Raw genomic sequence first — 13760 nt, 5'->3', positions numbered from 1 at the left:
ATCTCCTGTTTTAACGTTACAACAAATTTACAAATTGTTTGACACTAGGGGTGGGACGATACAGGTACCTCACGATCCAATTCTGTGGCGATATGTGGTCCACGATATGATAATATCACGATTCGCGATATCTACGATATTCAATATATTGGAAGAAATTTCATCAACGATATATCACGATATATGTGACTGAAAAGAAAAAGAAGGGAAAAGGAAATAAGGAAATTTTATGCATTTATTAATGCCAACATTTCCAACATTGTGCAAAGAAATATGCATTTGGCTTTCCGTCGACTGTCTCGTAAAACCCGAAGTGTCTTAGGGCCCTATGAAATCCGTTTTATTTTTTCCCAAATTCCGTTTTTTCAGTTTTAAGTTTTGGGAATTAGGTTTTTTTTTACTCTTGGCTGTTATTTTAGTCGTAAAAATAGTGTGCTTTTTAAAGTTAATGATTAAAATGTATTAAAAAATACAAATAAATTAGGAATGACCTTAAATTTATTAAGGTAATATAGACATTTACTCAGTAGCCTTTTCAGGACAAATACTGCTTGATGCAACATAACACTGCACTCTTCAAGACAAGTAACAATAAAATATGGTTATGAGCTTTAAACTGTCCAGTAATATAAATTATATTAGTTTATATAAGTTTAAATAAAGTCACACTCTGTCTCTCTCTTGCCCAGTGTCGCTCACGGAGTTCGCTTCGCTTTTGTCCAGTCTCTCTCTCTCTCTATCTCTCTTTGTTTCTCTCTGAAATTGAATAAATATGTTGTATTTGGTTGAATTGTCAGTCCCATGTGTCAAATATGTTCTGCAAGTCACTTCAGAACACCTCCAGGACCCAGAAAACACCTCAGACCCAAGAGGGTTAATGTACAGTTGAGTTCATGTGTTTTTGTGAAAAAGATTTTGTACTGCCCTGATTAAGCTGATTATAAGCAGATATGTGCCTGTTTTCCACAAGACAAAATAATATCTTGATTTTCCTGATCCTGTTTAAAAGTGCATACTCATAGGTCTTTACATAGTTATTTTTTCTCCTGAGTATCAGTGACTGTTTGCAGCCTTTTGTGAGCTGTCCATGAGTCTGGGCTTATTGACATTGCTATGTGATCATCGTGATCTGATTTAGAAGAAGAGATCATCAACCAATCAGAACCTGTTTACATTTCTGCATCAACATCTTGGGATTCTTTAAAACAACAACAACAACAACAAAAAAATCTTCAATCCCGGGGCTTAGCGTTTTAGGTATTTTTCTGGTAACAAGCAGGTCAGAGCTCAATCACAATGTGTTTAGACATTTCTATTCAGTGTTCTGATACACAATTCATCTCTATGAAAAAGATATTTCTTAAAATTATTATTTAACATTTATTACATGCAACATTTATATTATCCATGAATATTTTACAAAGAACAGTAAAATACCCCTCTAAATACCTCAGTATGTTGAGTTGACAGTTTGGAGTCTGGAGTGCATCAAATAGCAGCTTCACTCCTGAATCCTGCAGTTTATTGTCACTCAGATCCAGATCTCTGAGGAGGGAGTTTGATGATTGCAGAGCTGAAGCCACAATTCCACAGCACTGATCAGTGAGATTACAGCCAGACAATCTAAATACAGTAAAAATAAAGAATTACAAAAACTCTATATAGATAGAAACTGATGTTTGAGAGCACTGTGTGCATGTTTCTGAAAAGGTGTCTGCATAGACCATGAATGTAAATAATCACATCACAAGTTATCTGAAAGTAACAATGACAACATAGAGTAACTGTAGATAAATAATTCCTCAATGGGCACATTATCATCAAAGTTTTTCCATACTATTTTCTTGCAATAGCTCTTGACTATAAAATATTTATGAATCCGAGTAAGCAATTACAGGTGGAAGAAAACTTGGACTATTCACTGTACATACAAAAACACATGAAATAATCTTCTAGCTGTATTGATAACACTGGAATACATGGTACATTTATTTACAGAGAATATACATTATTGTTATTTTTTTAAACAATGTGCAAGTCAAACCTCAGAATGTTGAGTTGACAGTTTGGACTCTTCAGTCCAACACAGAGCAGCTTCAGTCCTAAATCACTTAGGTTATTGTTACTCAAGTCCAGCTCTCTCAGGGGGGAGTTTGATGATTGTAGAGCTGAAGCCACAATTTCACAGTGCTGATAGGTGAGATTACAGCCAGCCAGTCTAATACGGGAAAAATAAATAATTACAGACTTTATAGATAGACATTGATGTTAGAGAGCACGGTGAGCATTTTCTTATGTTTCTGATAAGGTGTCTGCATATAACATGAATGTGGATATTACATCAACAATTATTTAAAAGTAATGCAGATAACATCGTATATAGAGAAACTGAAGATAAATAATTAATCAATGGCCACATTATCATCATGTATTTTTCATACTTTTGTCTTGCAATAGCTCTTGACTACAAAGATTGATTAATCCGATACAGCAATTACAGGTGGAAGACAACTTGCACTGTATATACTCTTCATATAAAAACACATGAAAAAATCTTCTATATTCTCTGGAATATATAGAGTACATTAATTAAAAGAGTCCATCACACATTGTTGTTGTTAAAAAAAATCAACTTGTAAGTCAAACCTCAGTATGTTGAGTTGACAGTTTGGACTCTTTAGTCCAACAAAGAGCAGCTTCAGTCCTGAATCATGTAGGTCATTATTACTCAAGTCCAGCTCTCTCAGGGGGGAGTTTGATGACTGTAAAGCTGAAGCCACAATTTCACAGTGCTGATCAGTGAGTATGCAGTCTGCCAATCTGAAAACAGAGAGGACTTTGGTTAAAAGGCATGTAGGTTAGCAGGTGTCTCCAAAAGATTGCAAGACTTAAGACTTCCCTGTCTAGCTGAACTTTTATAAAACAAAATTAGGTTGAAATGGCAGTATGCTTGTAAGCACAGTTTATAAAAAATAATTAAATTTAAAATTAAATTAAAAAATAAATAAAATTTAAAAAAATGAACGTAAAGAATTGAGAGAACATTGGATGCGTGTCAGATCTACATCATGTAGATTTTGGGTGCGTTTCCCGTACAACTATGTAGTTCGCTGCTTCACTACCATAGTACAATGCATCGTTGGAGAAATCAACTAGCTAGTCACGATTGTTTCCCGAAACCCATTGTCGCAAAGTATCGTTCAACCACGTTGGTTTCGCATGTGGTGGAGTAATAACTACTTTTAATGAAACTGTTTGAGATCCAATTAACACTAGATTTTTATATATAAATTAGAGACATGTCATCTGAGGACTATTTCTAATTGTTCTCAGTTATTTTGCTTTATTACCAGACTTAATATTTGGCTCGTTCATACATAGTAGAGCACGTTCGCACATGCGCACTCTTCAAAATCGGTACTTTAAATCGTTTGAAAAACGAAAATACGTAAATTCCATTTGTATGTAGTCTAAATAAAAGGCACCGGTTGTACTGAATGTGAGCTTGCTTATTTTGCATCAAGATAAGGATTTATTGAGTCCAAATGTGATGCAATATAGAAACTATGCCTCTAACCACAGGCAGAGAGCTGTCGTTCAAACCACACAACTTTGCGATGCTGTTTGCGAATGTTAATTGGAACGATTGTTTCGGGAAACACCGACTCGATGAACTATGCTGATAACGATGGAACTTGCGACATAGTTGACTAACGATGCTTTCGGGAAACGCACCCCAGGTCTTTAAATGACAACAGTCTAATATACCTGCTGCAGTCTGTACTATTAATGTTAGTTAAAGAACTAAGTCTCTAGTTTTCAATAAATTATTGTTGTTGTTGTTTTAATACATTTTTTAAAAATGCATTACATTATTGACATTAACAACTGTCCTAGAATTTGGCTAGTTTAATTGGAAGCTTCACTGGTTAGGTTTACAAATCCTAAAAATAGTTTATATAACAAATAGTGTTCATTTGGTAGAGAATGAATACAATACTTAATGGCAATAATGTATATTAATTTGGTACAAAATGAATACAATACCTAACTGCAATAATTTATATTTTATGTGTGAACACAAATGTAAAATGTCAAATGTAACTACTGTATTTTCATATTTTCACTTACAGAGCTTTTTTGCAGTTCCTCACAGCAGGTAACAGTCTCCATTTACCCTCTTTTGATGTGAATTTGTACTTTTTAGGGTCAAGCTCATCCATCACCTCCTCTGACATCAGGATCATGTTTGCCAAAGTAGAACATTTTGCAAGAGAAATACTTTTGCTTTTCATTGTATTTTTAAAAAAACTCTGCATTTCTTTAACAAGAGAATATTCCTTCATCTCAATCAAGCAGTGTGACAGATTCATCAATCTTTCAGGACTCATATTGTTTTTTTGACCTTGCTTGAGGCTTTTGATTATCTTCTCTTTGCTCTCTGGGTTGTTCTCTGTGTGAATCAGCACATCCTGTAAAAGTCTCTGATTGGACTCCAGTGAGATGCCATGAAGAAATCGAAGTAAAAGATCCAGGTGTCCATTTTTACTCTTCAAGGCTTTATTCATTACTCCCTTCAGAAACTCATCCAGAGGAACATTTTCACACCGAGTTCTGGACTTTCCTGTGAGGAACTCTTTCATAACTTCACTCTTCTTGTGTAAATAACAGAAAAACACATACAGTGCTGCAAAAAACTCCTGAAAGCTGAGATGTACAAAGCTGTAAACCTTCCTCTGACAAATCACAGATTCCTCTCTAAAGATCTCAGTGCAAATCCCAGAATACACTGAGGCGTCAGTGACGTCTATGCCGCTCTCAATCAGGTCCTCCTCATAGAACATCACATTGCCCTTCATCAGCTGATTGAAAGCCAGTTCAGCAAGTTTCACAATCATATCTCTGTTGGACTGCAGGAGTTTCTCTGGATCTCTCTCTTCATACTTCTGGTTCCTCATATGAGTCTGAATGAGGAGGAAGTGTATGTACATTTCAGTCAGAGTTTGAGGGATTTCTACTCGACGATTTTGTTTCAGGATGTTTTGAAGCACAGTGGCTGAGATCCAGCAGAAGACGGGTATGTGACACATGATGTGGAGGGTTTTTGCTTTTCTGATGTGTGAGATGATTCTACTGGCTTTACGCTTGTCGCGGATTCTCTTCTTGAAATATTCCTCCTTCTGAGGGTCATTGAATCCCTGAATTTCTGTCACACGGTTGATGTATTTGGAGGGGATCTGATTGGCTGCTGCTGGTCTGGTGGTGATCCAGATGAGAGATGAGGGAAGCAGATCTCCTTTCATGAGGTTTGACATCAACACACCCACAGATGAAGACTCAGTCACATCAGAAACATTCTCACTGTCTGAAAACTTAAGTGTCAATCTGCTTTCATCAAGACCATCAAAGATTAACACAACTCTACATTCATCATACATCTCTGAGTCCAGATCTCGAAGTTCAGGATGAAAGTCCAGCAGAAGTCTGTGAAGACTGTACTGATGATCTTTAATCAAGTTCAGCTCTCTAAATGGAAGCACAAACATGAAATCTACATCCTGATTGGCTTTTCCCTCGGCCCAGTCCAGAATGAACTTCTGCACAGAGACGGTTTTCCCGATTCCAGCGATGCCTTTAGTAAGAACAGTCTTGATTTTGTCTTTCTTCTCTCTTCTCTTCTCCTCATATCCTGGTTCAGGTGAAGGATCAAATATTTCACTGCATTTGATTGGAGTGTCTTGGAGGGTCTTGTAAATTTTCTCCATCTGTAGCACCTCATGTTCTTCATTCACTCCTTCACTCTCTCCCTCTATGATGTACAGCTGTGTGTAAATCCTGTTCAGGAGAGTCTGATTCTCTTGTTGTTTGATTCCCTCAAAAACCCTTTCATATCTGTTCTTCATGCTGGTTTTGTGCTGGTCTTTGACTCTCTGAAGATCATCATGCACTGGCTGGTGAGAATCGAGCTGCAGGGCTGCTTCTGTGTCATGATGACTAATGTGTTTCTGACAGGAGGAGGATGTGCTGGACTGACAGGACACATATCTGATCCGGTCAGCTCTCCCACCACTGAAAAGACATAAAGATGACCAGAGATATAGATTAGGAAGGATAGATTTTTTATAAAATTAAAGAAAATATTTTAAATGCCTTATTGTAAAACATCTTATTTAGTTCTTATTTGAAAACATACAACATGAAGAAAGAGGATCATTTAAGAGTATAACTTTTGTGCCTAATTTATGGTAACACTTTATTTTGATGGTACCCTTTAGACATTCTGTTGACTGTAAGTAAAAATTGTCTTCTGAGACTTGCAAGAGGTTTTTTCAATTATTTGCGGATAAGGTATTAATTATTAGACCACTCTTTAGACCTCCTTCTGCAGATCCTTCTGTCCTGGCCACTTGCTCGGCTGTTTTTAACCGGTTTGAGCCTGTGTCTCCTTTTTTTGTAGGATGTTATTAACCAGATGAAACCCTCTACCTGTCCCACAGATGTAGTTTGGATGTAATAAAGGAGATTTTTGACACCATTGGGCCTGTAGTTCAAGAAATTATTAATAGTAGTTTGACCATAGGTGTTGTTTCACTAGATTTTTAACATGCCTTGGTTCAACCTCTGATATGTATAGAGATTGGTAATATATAGAAAGAGGGGTTTAGAGATTGGTCTATAATTAGATAGAACCATGGTGTTCAGGTTTGATATACATCAAACCTGGACACCACGGTTCTATCTAATTATAGACCAATCTCTAAACTCCTCTTTCTTTCGCAAATATCACAGAAAATAGTTTGTTTACAGTTGCAAACTTTTTTTATACACACACACTTAGTCTTAGAAGTATATCAGTCAGGTTTTAACCCCTTGACCCCTTGGCAAGTCCCGAAATTAATTGGTTAATTTCTACACATGCAAATATTTTTTATAGGTTATTAAAATAAAGTAAATAACATTAGTATCAATAACTAACATTAACTGACATTAATAATGGGCAATAGCCTATATATATATATATATATATATTATACCCCCACTCTCTGACCCCATGAAGACCGCTGTGTAATTCACATCCTGATGTGTCCTAAGACACATTGGGGAAGCATTTAAATAATCCTATGAATGCATTTAAATAATGCAGAATCGAATTGAATTAATCGAAGCACATCAAATTTTAATTTGAATCGTCTCGAATCGAATCATTCTTAAATTGAACACCAATGAGTCAAATTGATTCACAGTCTATTCACAGCCCTATCATTTTATAATTCGATTTAGAATTAATGCAAAAACTGCCTTATAAAAACTGCAGTTTACATACAATGTGTTATTTAAGTTTTGATTTTTATATCTAAAAATAAATAGCAATTGAATTTAGGCTAATAGTTTGGGCTCAGTTGTTAACCTTTGATATTATAGTAATGTGCAAGTAAGGGATCCCTATATAGTTTACAGCATTAGCAGAAATGTTTATTTTATCCTTAAGAAACTTTTAGTTGAAATTAAATTAATGACAGACACTGTTTTTTTGTAATATTTCTGTACATTCTTGTTTTTTTTTCTGTGTTAAATGTCCCATCCAACATGATTACACTCAGAGAGGGTCAAAGGGCACTTCTCAATTTCTGAATTCAGGGGACTGAAATACAGATACTCACACAGGGCCAGAGGTCACAGCAGGTCCATCACAGAGATTAGGAGGCAGACCAATGGAGTTGTTACTCTTCATAGACACACAGCTAGATATTGGAGATGCTGCTTTCTTTCTCTTCTTGCTGATAATTTTGAGAAAAAGAAATTAATGTTTCTTATTGCTTCTTTAAAGTTGATCTGTCTTCTACATTGAATGAACACCTGTAAACAACAACTACAGAGCCCCTAAACAAAGGTGCATGCTGGTGGAAAAATTTGGGAGTGGAGAAAAACATTTTTCAAATCTTTTGCGTTCCCTCGAGAAACTTTTGCGTTGACAGTCACTGCGTACAAATGATTATATTTCAACAACGAATTCGGAGTAAAAACTATTTTATACGGGTGTAATGCAGAACTTTCAACCCTCCCCTTTTTCTCAGGATTCTCCTGCATTTTACCTTGCTATCCCGCTATCATGCCGTTTAAATATTTTCCCGTATTTTTCATCTTTCTATTAAAAAAAGATATATATTAAAAAAATGGGGGGGAGGCTTACCCGTATATCACAAAAAGAGAAACATCGGGCAAAGTCATGCGTTTTGTAAACTTGCTTGAATTTTCAAGTGCACCCAAGAGGTGCAAAAACGTGCCCAGCCAATGACTGCATCTGTAACTACAAACGTTTCTGAGGCTGATCAAGTGACCAAAGCTGAGGTGAATGTCATGGTTCTGCCATCATGTCTTAGATTTTTCCTGGTCTTGTGGCAGGATCATGGCAGACCCATGTTTTATGTACAAGTGCATGGTCTGTTGTTATGGCCATGTGCTTGTGTTGTCTCGTTTCGTTATCCCCGCCCCCTTGTTATCCCCATCTTGTCATTATTGTCTAGTCCATCGGTTCCCAACAGGGGGGTCGCGGCCCACAAGGGGGCCTCAGCGAGGTCTGTGGGGGGTCGCGGCATATTTTGAAGGTTTGAGCAATGAGCATTAAATAAAAGTCCTTAACTTTTTTCTGTTCAAAATTTACAAAATCTATATAATGAGTGAGTTCATCATGAATCCATTTTCCAATCCGTGTTTTTGTCTTATCCTGAACCACTATGGTACACCTATAATAAGTGTTTACATCGGGACTATTTGACACTGGTTCGGATCGCTGCCGCTGCGGAGTACTACAGTACCTGCGTGTCTCGTCATAGACGTACACAGAGAGAAGTAGTTTCCGGCTACACTGTTCTTTCCGAAAGACGCATTATTCTGTTACTAAATGCGAGTTTATTATCGCTCGCTATAGCGCCAAAAGTGTAAAAATAAAGCCTCACATTGATAAAGCCTCACAGATAACATGCAAGTATTGAGGCCCCAGATAACAGTCATTTAATAGCAGATGTTCTTTTTTTTTTTTTTACCTAAACACCAGTGTGAATATTTTTATTTTTGCATTTCAAATATGGCCAATTAATAGGTTTCTCCTAGGCTTACGTTGTTAAATTACAAAGGACCTACTGATGTTTTAGTCATTGTATTTTTAATATTATAGGCTATTATTTGTGCATAAACATACCGTTTGTTTGAAAAAAAACAACATTTTTTTTTTATCCTTGCTGCAAGCTTACAAGAGCGATAATATCATTAAATGTGAAGGGGTGCCCTAAAATATTTTCTTGGGAAAAAGGGGGTCACAGTAGGGTTGGGAATCGTGAGAAATTTTCCGGTTTGATTCCGGTTCCGCCAAACGATTCCGGTTCCGGTTCCCATTCATTTAAAAATTAGGTATGCTTTTCAATCACTTTCGCGGTATTTGATGTCATTACCGATCGCTCTGTGTTTATTTGAGAGTATTAGCGAAATAATACTCGAAAGATAACTTAGTCCAGCAACAGGCACTGTTAGACAAGCTTTTAGTGCATGTGCGCATCGGGTGTTCGCGCTCAGAACAGCGTATCATACGGTGGCCGAGAGGTGCAAAACAAATTACAATTATGAAAAAAAAAAAAAGTAAGAAAACACAACGACAATTCAGAAAACAAAATAACAATTCAGAAAACACAACAACAAATCTGAAAACAAATTAACAAATCAGAAAACACAAAAACAAATCTGAAAACAAATTAACAAGTCAGAAAACACAACGACAAATCTGAAAACAGATTAACAAGTCAGAAAACACAACGACAAGTCAGACAAAATGGATAAGGTAGGTATATGTGGCGAATGGAATACTGATCGCTGTTTGGATGAGACATCTGTCAATCAAGACATACAGAAAGTACAGCAGACTGCGCCTGCGGCAGAACAATGTGTAAAACGCGAAACGCTCCTCAATAGATGTCGCAACGCTGTTTAATAATAGTGTCCGGGACCGGAGTAAACGCAACTCCTTTAAGCTTGCGTTCGGTTATCCACTGGACCGTGCTGCCTAGTTCAAAGTAAACTAGTGAAACAACTGAAACCAGCGCTATTTTGTTCTCTATTTGTTCTTACTGACCGAGAAACCGCTTCAGATGATCCAGTGACAGAACGGTCCGAACGAATCCAAATCGTTTCCTACTGTTATGCACGCGCGTTTGGCCAATTCGTGAAAAGGAGATAGGAATCGAACCAACGAATGATTAATATCGCTGGTTCAGTCGACAGAAATACGAGACACACATATTAACTGCTGAAATATTCGGACTGAAAACGTTTTTCTCAGGTCAGTCGGAGCGCTCGTGGTACACACACAGTGCGTATACAGCTGCACGCGCCACTGCGGCCACGCGCATATCAAACCAAATTTAGCCGCACCACCAGAAAATAAGGAGGGGGAGGTTGGAGTGCTTTCGGGCCGCATGAAGATGATTGGCGGGCCGCACTTGGCCCGCGGGCCGCCAATTGAATAGCCCTAGCCAAGACGATACAGCTAATATTTACACAAGGGCTCAATTTCTGAATTCAGTGGACTGAAATACAGATACTCACACAGGGTCAGAGGTCACAGCAGGTCCATCACTGAGATTAGGCGGCAGACCAATGGAGTTGTTACTCTTCATAGACACACAGCTAGAAATCGAAGATGCTGCTTTCTTTCTCTTCTTGCTGATGATACAGAGAAAAATAAATTAATATTTCATATTGCTTCTTTAAAGTTGATCTGTCTTCTACATTAAATCAACACCTGTAAACAACAACTACAGAGCCCCTAAACAAAGGTGCATGCTGGTGGAAAAATTTGGGAGTGGAGAAAAACATTTTTCAAATCTTTTGCGTTCCCTCGAGAAATTTTTGCGTTGACAGTCACTGCGTACAAATGATTATATTTCAACAACGAATTCGGAGTAAAAACTATTTTATACGGGTGTAATGCAGAACTTTCAACCCTCCCCTTTTTCTCAGGATTCTCCTGTATTTTACCTTGCTATCCCGCTATCATCCCGTTTAAATATTTTCCCGTATTTTTCATCTTTCTATTACAAAAAAAATAAATTATTTAAAAAAACGTATCTTAAGTATCTTAACAAATGGGAGAGGGGGGAGGCTTACCCGTATATCACAAAGAGAAACATCGGGCAAAGTCATGCGTTTTGTAAACTTGCTTGAATTTTCAAGTGCAAAAACGTGCCCAGCCAATGACTGCATCTGTAACTACAAACGTTTCTGAGGCTGATCAAGTGACCAAAGCTGAGGTGAATGTCATGGTTCTGCCATCATGTCTTAGATTTTTCCTGGTCTTGTGGCAGGATCATGGCAGACCCATGTTTTATGTACAAGTGCATGGTCTGTTGTTTGGGCCACACTTGTGTTGTCTCGTTCCGTTATCCCCGCCCCCTTGTTATCCCCGTCTTGTCATTATTGTCTAGTCAGTTTCACCTGTCCTTGTCATTAGTGTTCCCTTTATAATCTCCTTGTGTTTGCTGTCCTGTGTCGGTTCATTGTTTGACGTTGTGTGATTCTAGCAGTGAGTAATTCATTGAGAAAACTATTATTCAAGAATCTGCTCGTGTCTTAGTATTGTTCCTGTCTTTATCTCAGTCTTAGTCTAGTGTTTGCTTTCCTGTCTTGTTTTGCCCCATCGTGGGTTTTGTTTTTCTGTTTTTCATTGTCAATAAACCTAGTTGAGTGTTACATACTGTCTGCTATTGGGTCCATCCTTCTACAACATGACAGAATGAACCGACCAAAAAGGAACCCAGCAGTTTGTCCTTTCCTGCCAAGCTTCAACCTGACCCCTTTGAACAATGGTGGCTCTCGACTACCTCTGACGTGAGGAATGGCAAGGCGCCGTTTTCCCCCCAGGGTGAGAGGTCGTTGAGAGAGTATGCCAAGGCCGTGGAGGAGAGGAGGATTTTCTTACCAGAGATCCTCCTCAACTCATACTTCATCGCGGGTCTCAATGGTCCTCCTCCTTTGTCTGTACGGGAGGGGCTTATCCGCGGTCTGTTTCAGGAGGTGGTGGACTGTGTGTCTCGGGAGGAGTCAAAGGTGGCATCCACGGGGTCTTCACCTTCTGCCTGGCTGCCAGCTATTTCCGAGGGTCGAATATTGCCTATTGTCATTGCTGTTGAGACTCTAGCAGACTATCTCTCTACCCTTATCAGGATCCTTGAAGTCCCTGTTAATCCTGTTATATCTTGTCCTGAGCCCACTGCTGTCCCTGTGTATGTTAGTCCTGAGCCCACTGCTGTCCCTGTGTGTGCTGGTCCTGAGCCCACTGCTGTCCCTGTGTGTGCTGGTCCTGAGCCCACTGCTGTCCCTGTGTGTGCTGGTTCTGAGCCCACTGCTGTCCCTGTGTGTGCTGGTTCTGAGCCCACTGGTGTCCTTGTGTGTGCTGGTCCTGAGCCCACTGCTGTCCCTGTGTGTGCTGGTCCTGAGCCCACTGCTGTCCCTGTGTGTGCTGGTTCTGAGCCCACTGGTGTCCTTGTGTGTGCTGGTCCTGAGCCCACTGGTGTCCTTGTGTGTGCTGGTCCTGAGCCCACTGCTGTCCCTGTGTGTGCTGGTCCTGAGCCCACTGCTGTCCCTGTGTGTGCTGGTCCTGAGCCCACTGCTGTCCCTGTGTGTGCTGGTTCTGAGCCCACTGCTGTCCCTGTGTGTGCTGGTTCTGAGCCCACTGCTGTCCCTGTGTGTGCTGGTTCTGAGCCCACTGGTGTCCTTGTGTGTGCTGGTCCTGAGCCCACTGCTGTCCCTGTGTGTGCTGGTCCTGAGCCCACTGCTGTCCCTGTGGGTGCTGGTCCTGAGCCTCCAGCTGTCCCTGTGTGTGCTGGTCCTGAGCCCACTGCTGTCCCTGTGGGTGCTGCACCTGAGCCTGTCCCTGTACGTGCTGCACCCGAGTCTGTCCCAGTGTGTGCAGCACTCGAGCCTGTCAAACCCCATGCCTCCACTGTTCCCAGACTTCCATTTGTTTCCCCTGTCATGGCTCAACCCAGGAGTGTTTCCCCGATTGTCCCTGTCTCCACAAGACCCCAGACTTCTAAGTCTTCACCTCGTGTGTCTCCGTCCAAGTCTGCCCGGATTCCTCGCCCTCAGCCATCGTCCCGTAAACCCAAGATCCCCAGCCCACCTACCAACCCTGAACTGCCCCCTAAGGAATTTGTGTTTCCTCCACCACCTCTGCCTTGTATGTTGTTTTTGATGTTTCATCCCAACCCTGTCGTAGTTTTTTAATGTATGCCATTATTAGTGTTTTCCATGTTTTGTTGGTTTTTATCTAGGTCACGGTCTGTCTTGTCTTGTGTTTAACTTCTCCTAGCCGCTCCTTAAGGTGGGGGTTCTGTCATGATTCTGCCATCATGTCTTAGATTTTTCCTGGTCTTGTGGCAGGATCATGGCAGACCCATGTTTTATGTACAAGTGCATGATCTGTTGTTTGGGTCATGTGCTTGTGTTGTTTCGTTATCCCCGCCGCCTTGTTTTCCGAATCTGTCATAATTGTCTAGTCAGTTTCACTTGTCCTCGTCATTAGTGTTGCCTTTATAATCTCCTTGTGTTTGCTGTCCTGTGTCGGTTCATTGTTTGACGTTGTGTGATTCTAGCAGTGAGTAATTCATTGAGAAAACTGTTATTCAAGAGTCTGCTCGTGTCTTGGTATTGTTCCTGTCTTTATCTCAGTCTTAGTCTAGTGTTTGCTTTCCTGTCTTGTTTTGCCCCAT

General features: G+C 39.7%; 1 protein-coding gene across 2 annotated transcripts in view; it reads right to left on the bottom strand.

Moving 5' to 3' along the window:
* The window catches only part of LOC120464525 (uncharacterized), a 60793-nt gene that overhangs the window by 4253 nt on the left and 42780 nt on the right, over positions 1 to 13760 (bottom strand). For both annotated transcript variants that reach the window (XM_039654046.2, XM_089128865.1), the window contains 6 exons: positions 10597 to 10713; positions 7662 to 7778; positions 4132 to 6069; positions 2647 to 2820; positions 2045 to 2218; positions 1450 to 1623 (listed from right to left, as the gene is read on the bottom strand). In XM_039654046.2, the coding sequence (XP_039509980.2) occupies positions 1450 to 1623; positions 2045 to 2218; positions 2647 to 2820; positions 4132 to 6069; positions 7662 to 7778; positions 10597 to 10713 (2694 nt within the window). The remainder of the gene's footprint in view (positions 1 to 1449; positions 1624 to 2044; positions 2219 to 2646; positions 2821 to 4131; positions 6070 to 7661; positions 7779 to 10596; positions 10714 to 13760) is intronic.

The sequence above is a fragment of the Pimephales promelas genome, chromosome 3 (genome assembly GCF_988280905.1).
Source record: "Pimephales promelas chromosome 3, fPimPro1.hap1.1, whole genome shotgun sequence".
Lineage (NCBI taxonomy): Eukaryota > Metazoa > Chordata > Actinopteri > Cypriniformes > Leuciscidae > Pimephales > Pimephales promelas.
The sequence above is the reverse complement of the archived record's forward strand: the minus strand, read 5'-3'. Positions and strand labels throughout refer to the sequence as shown.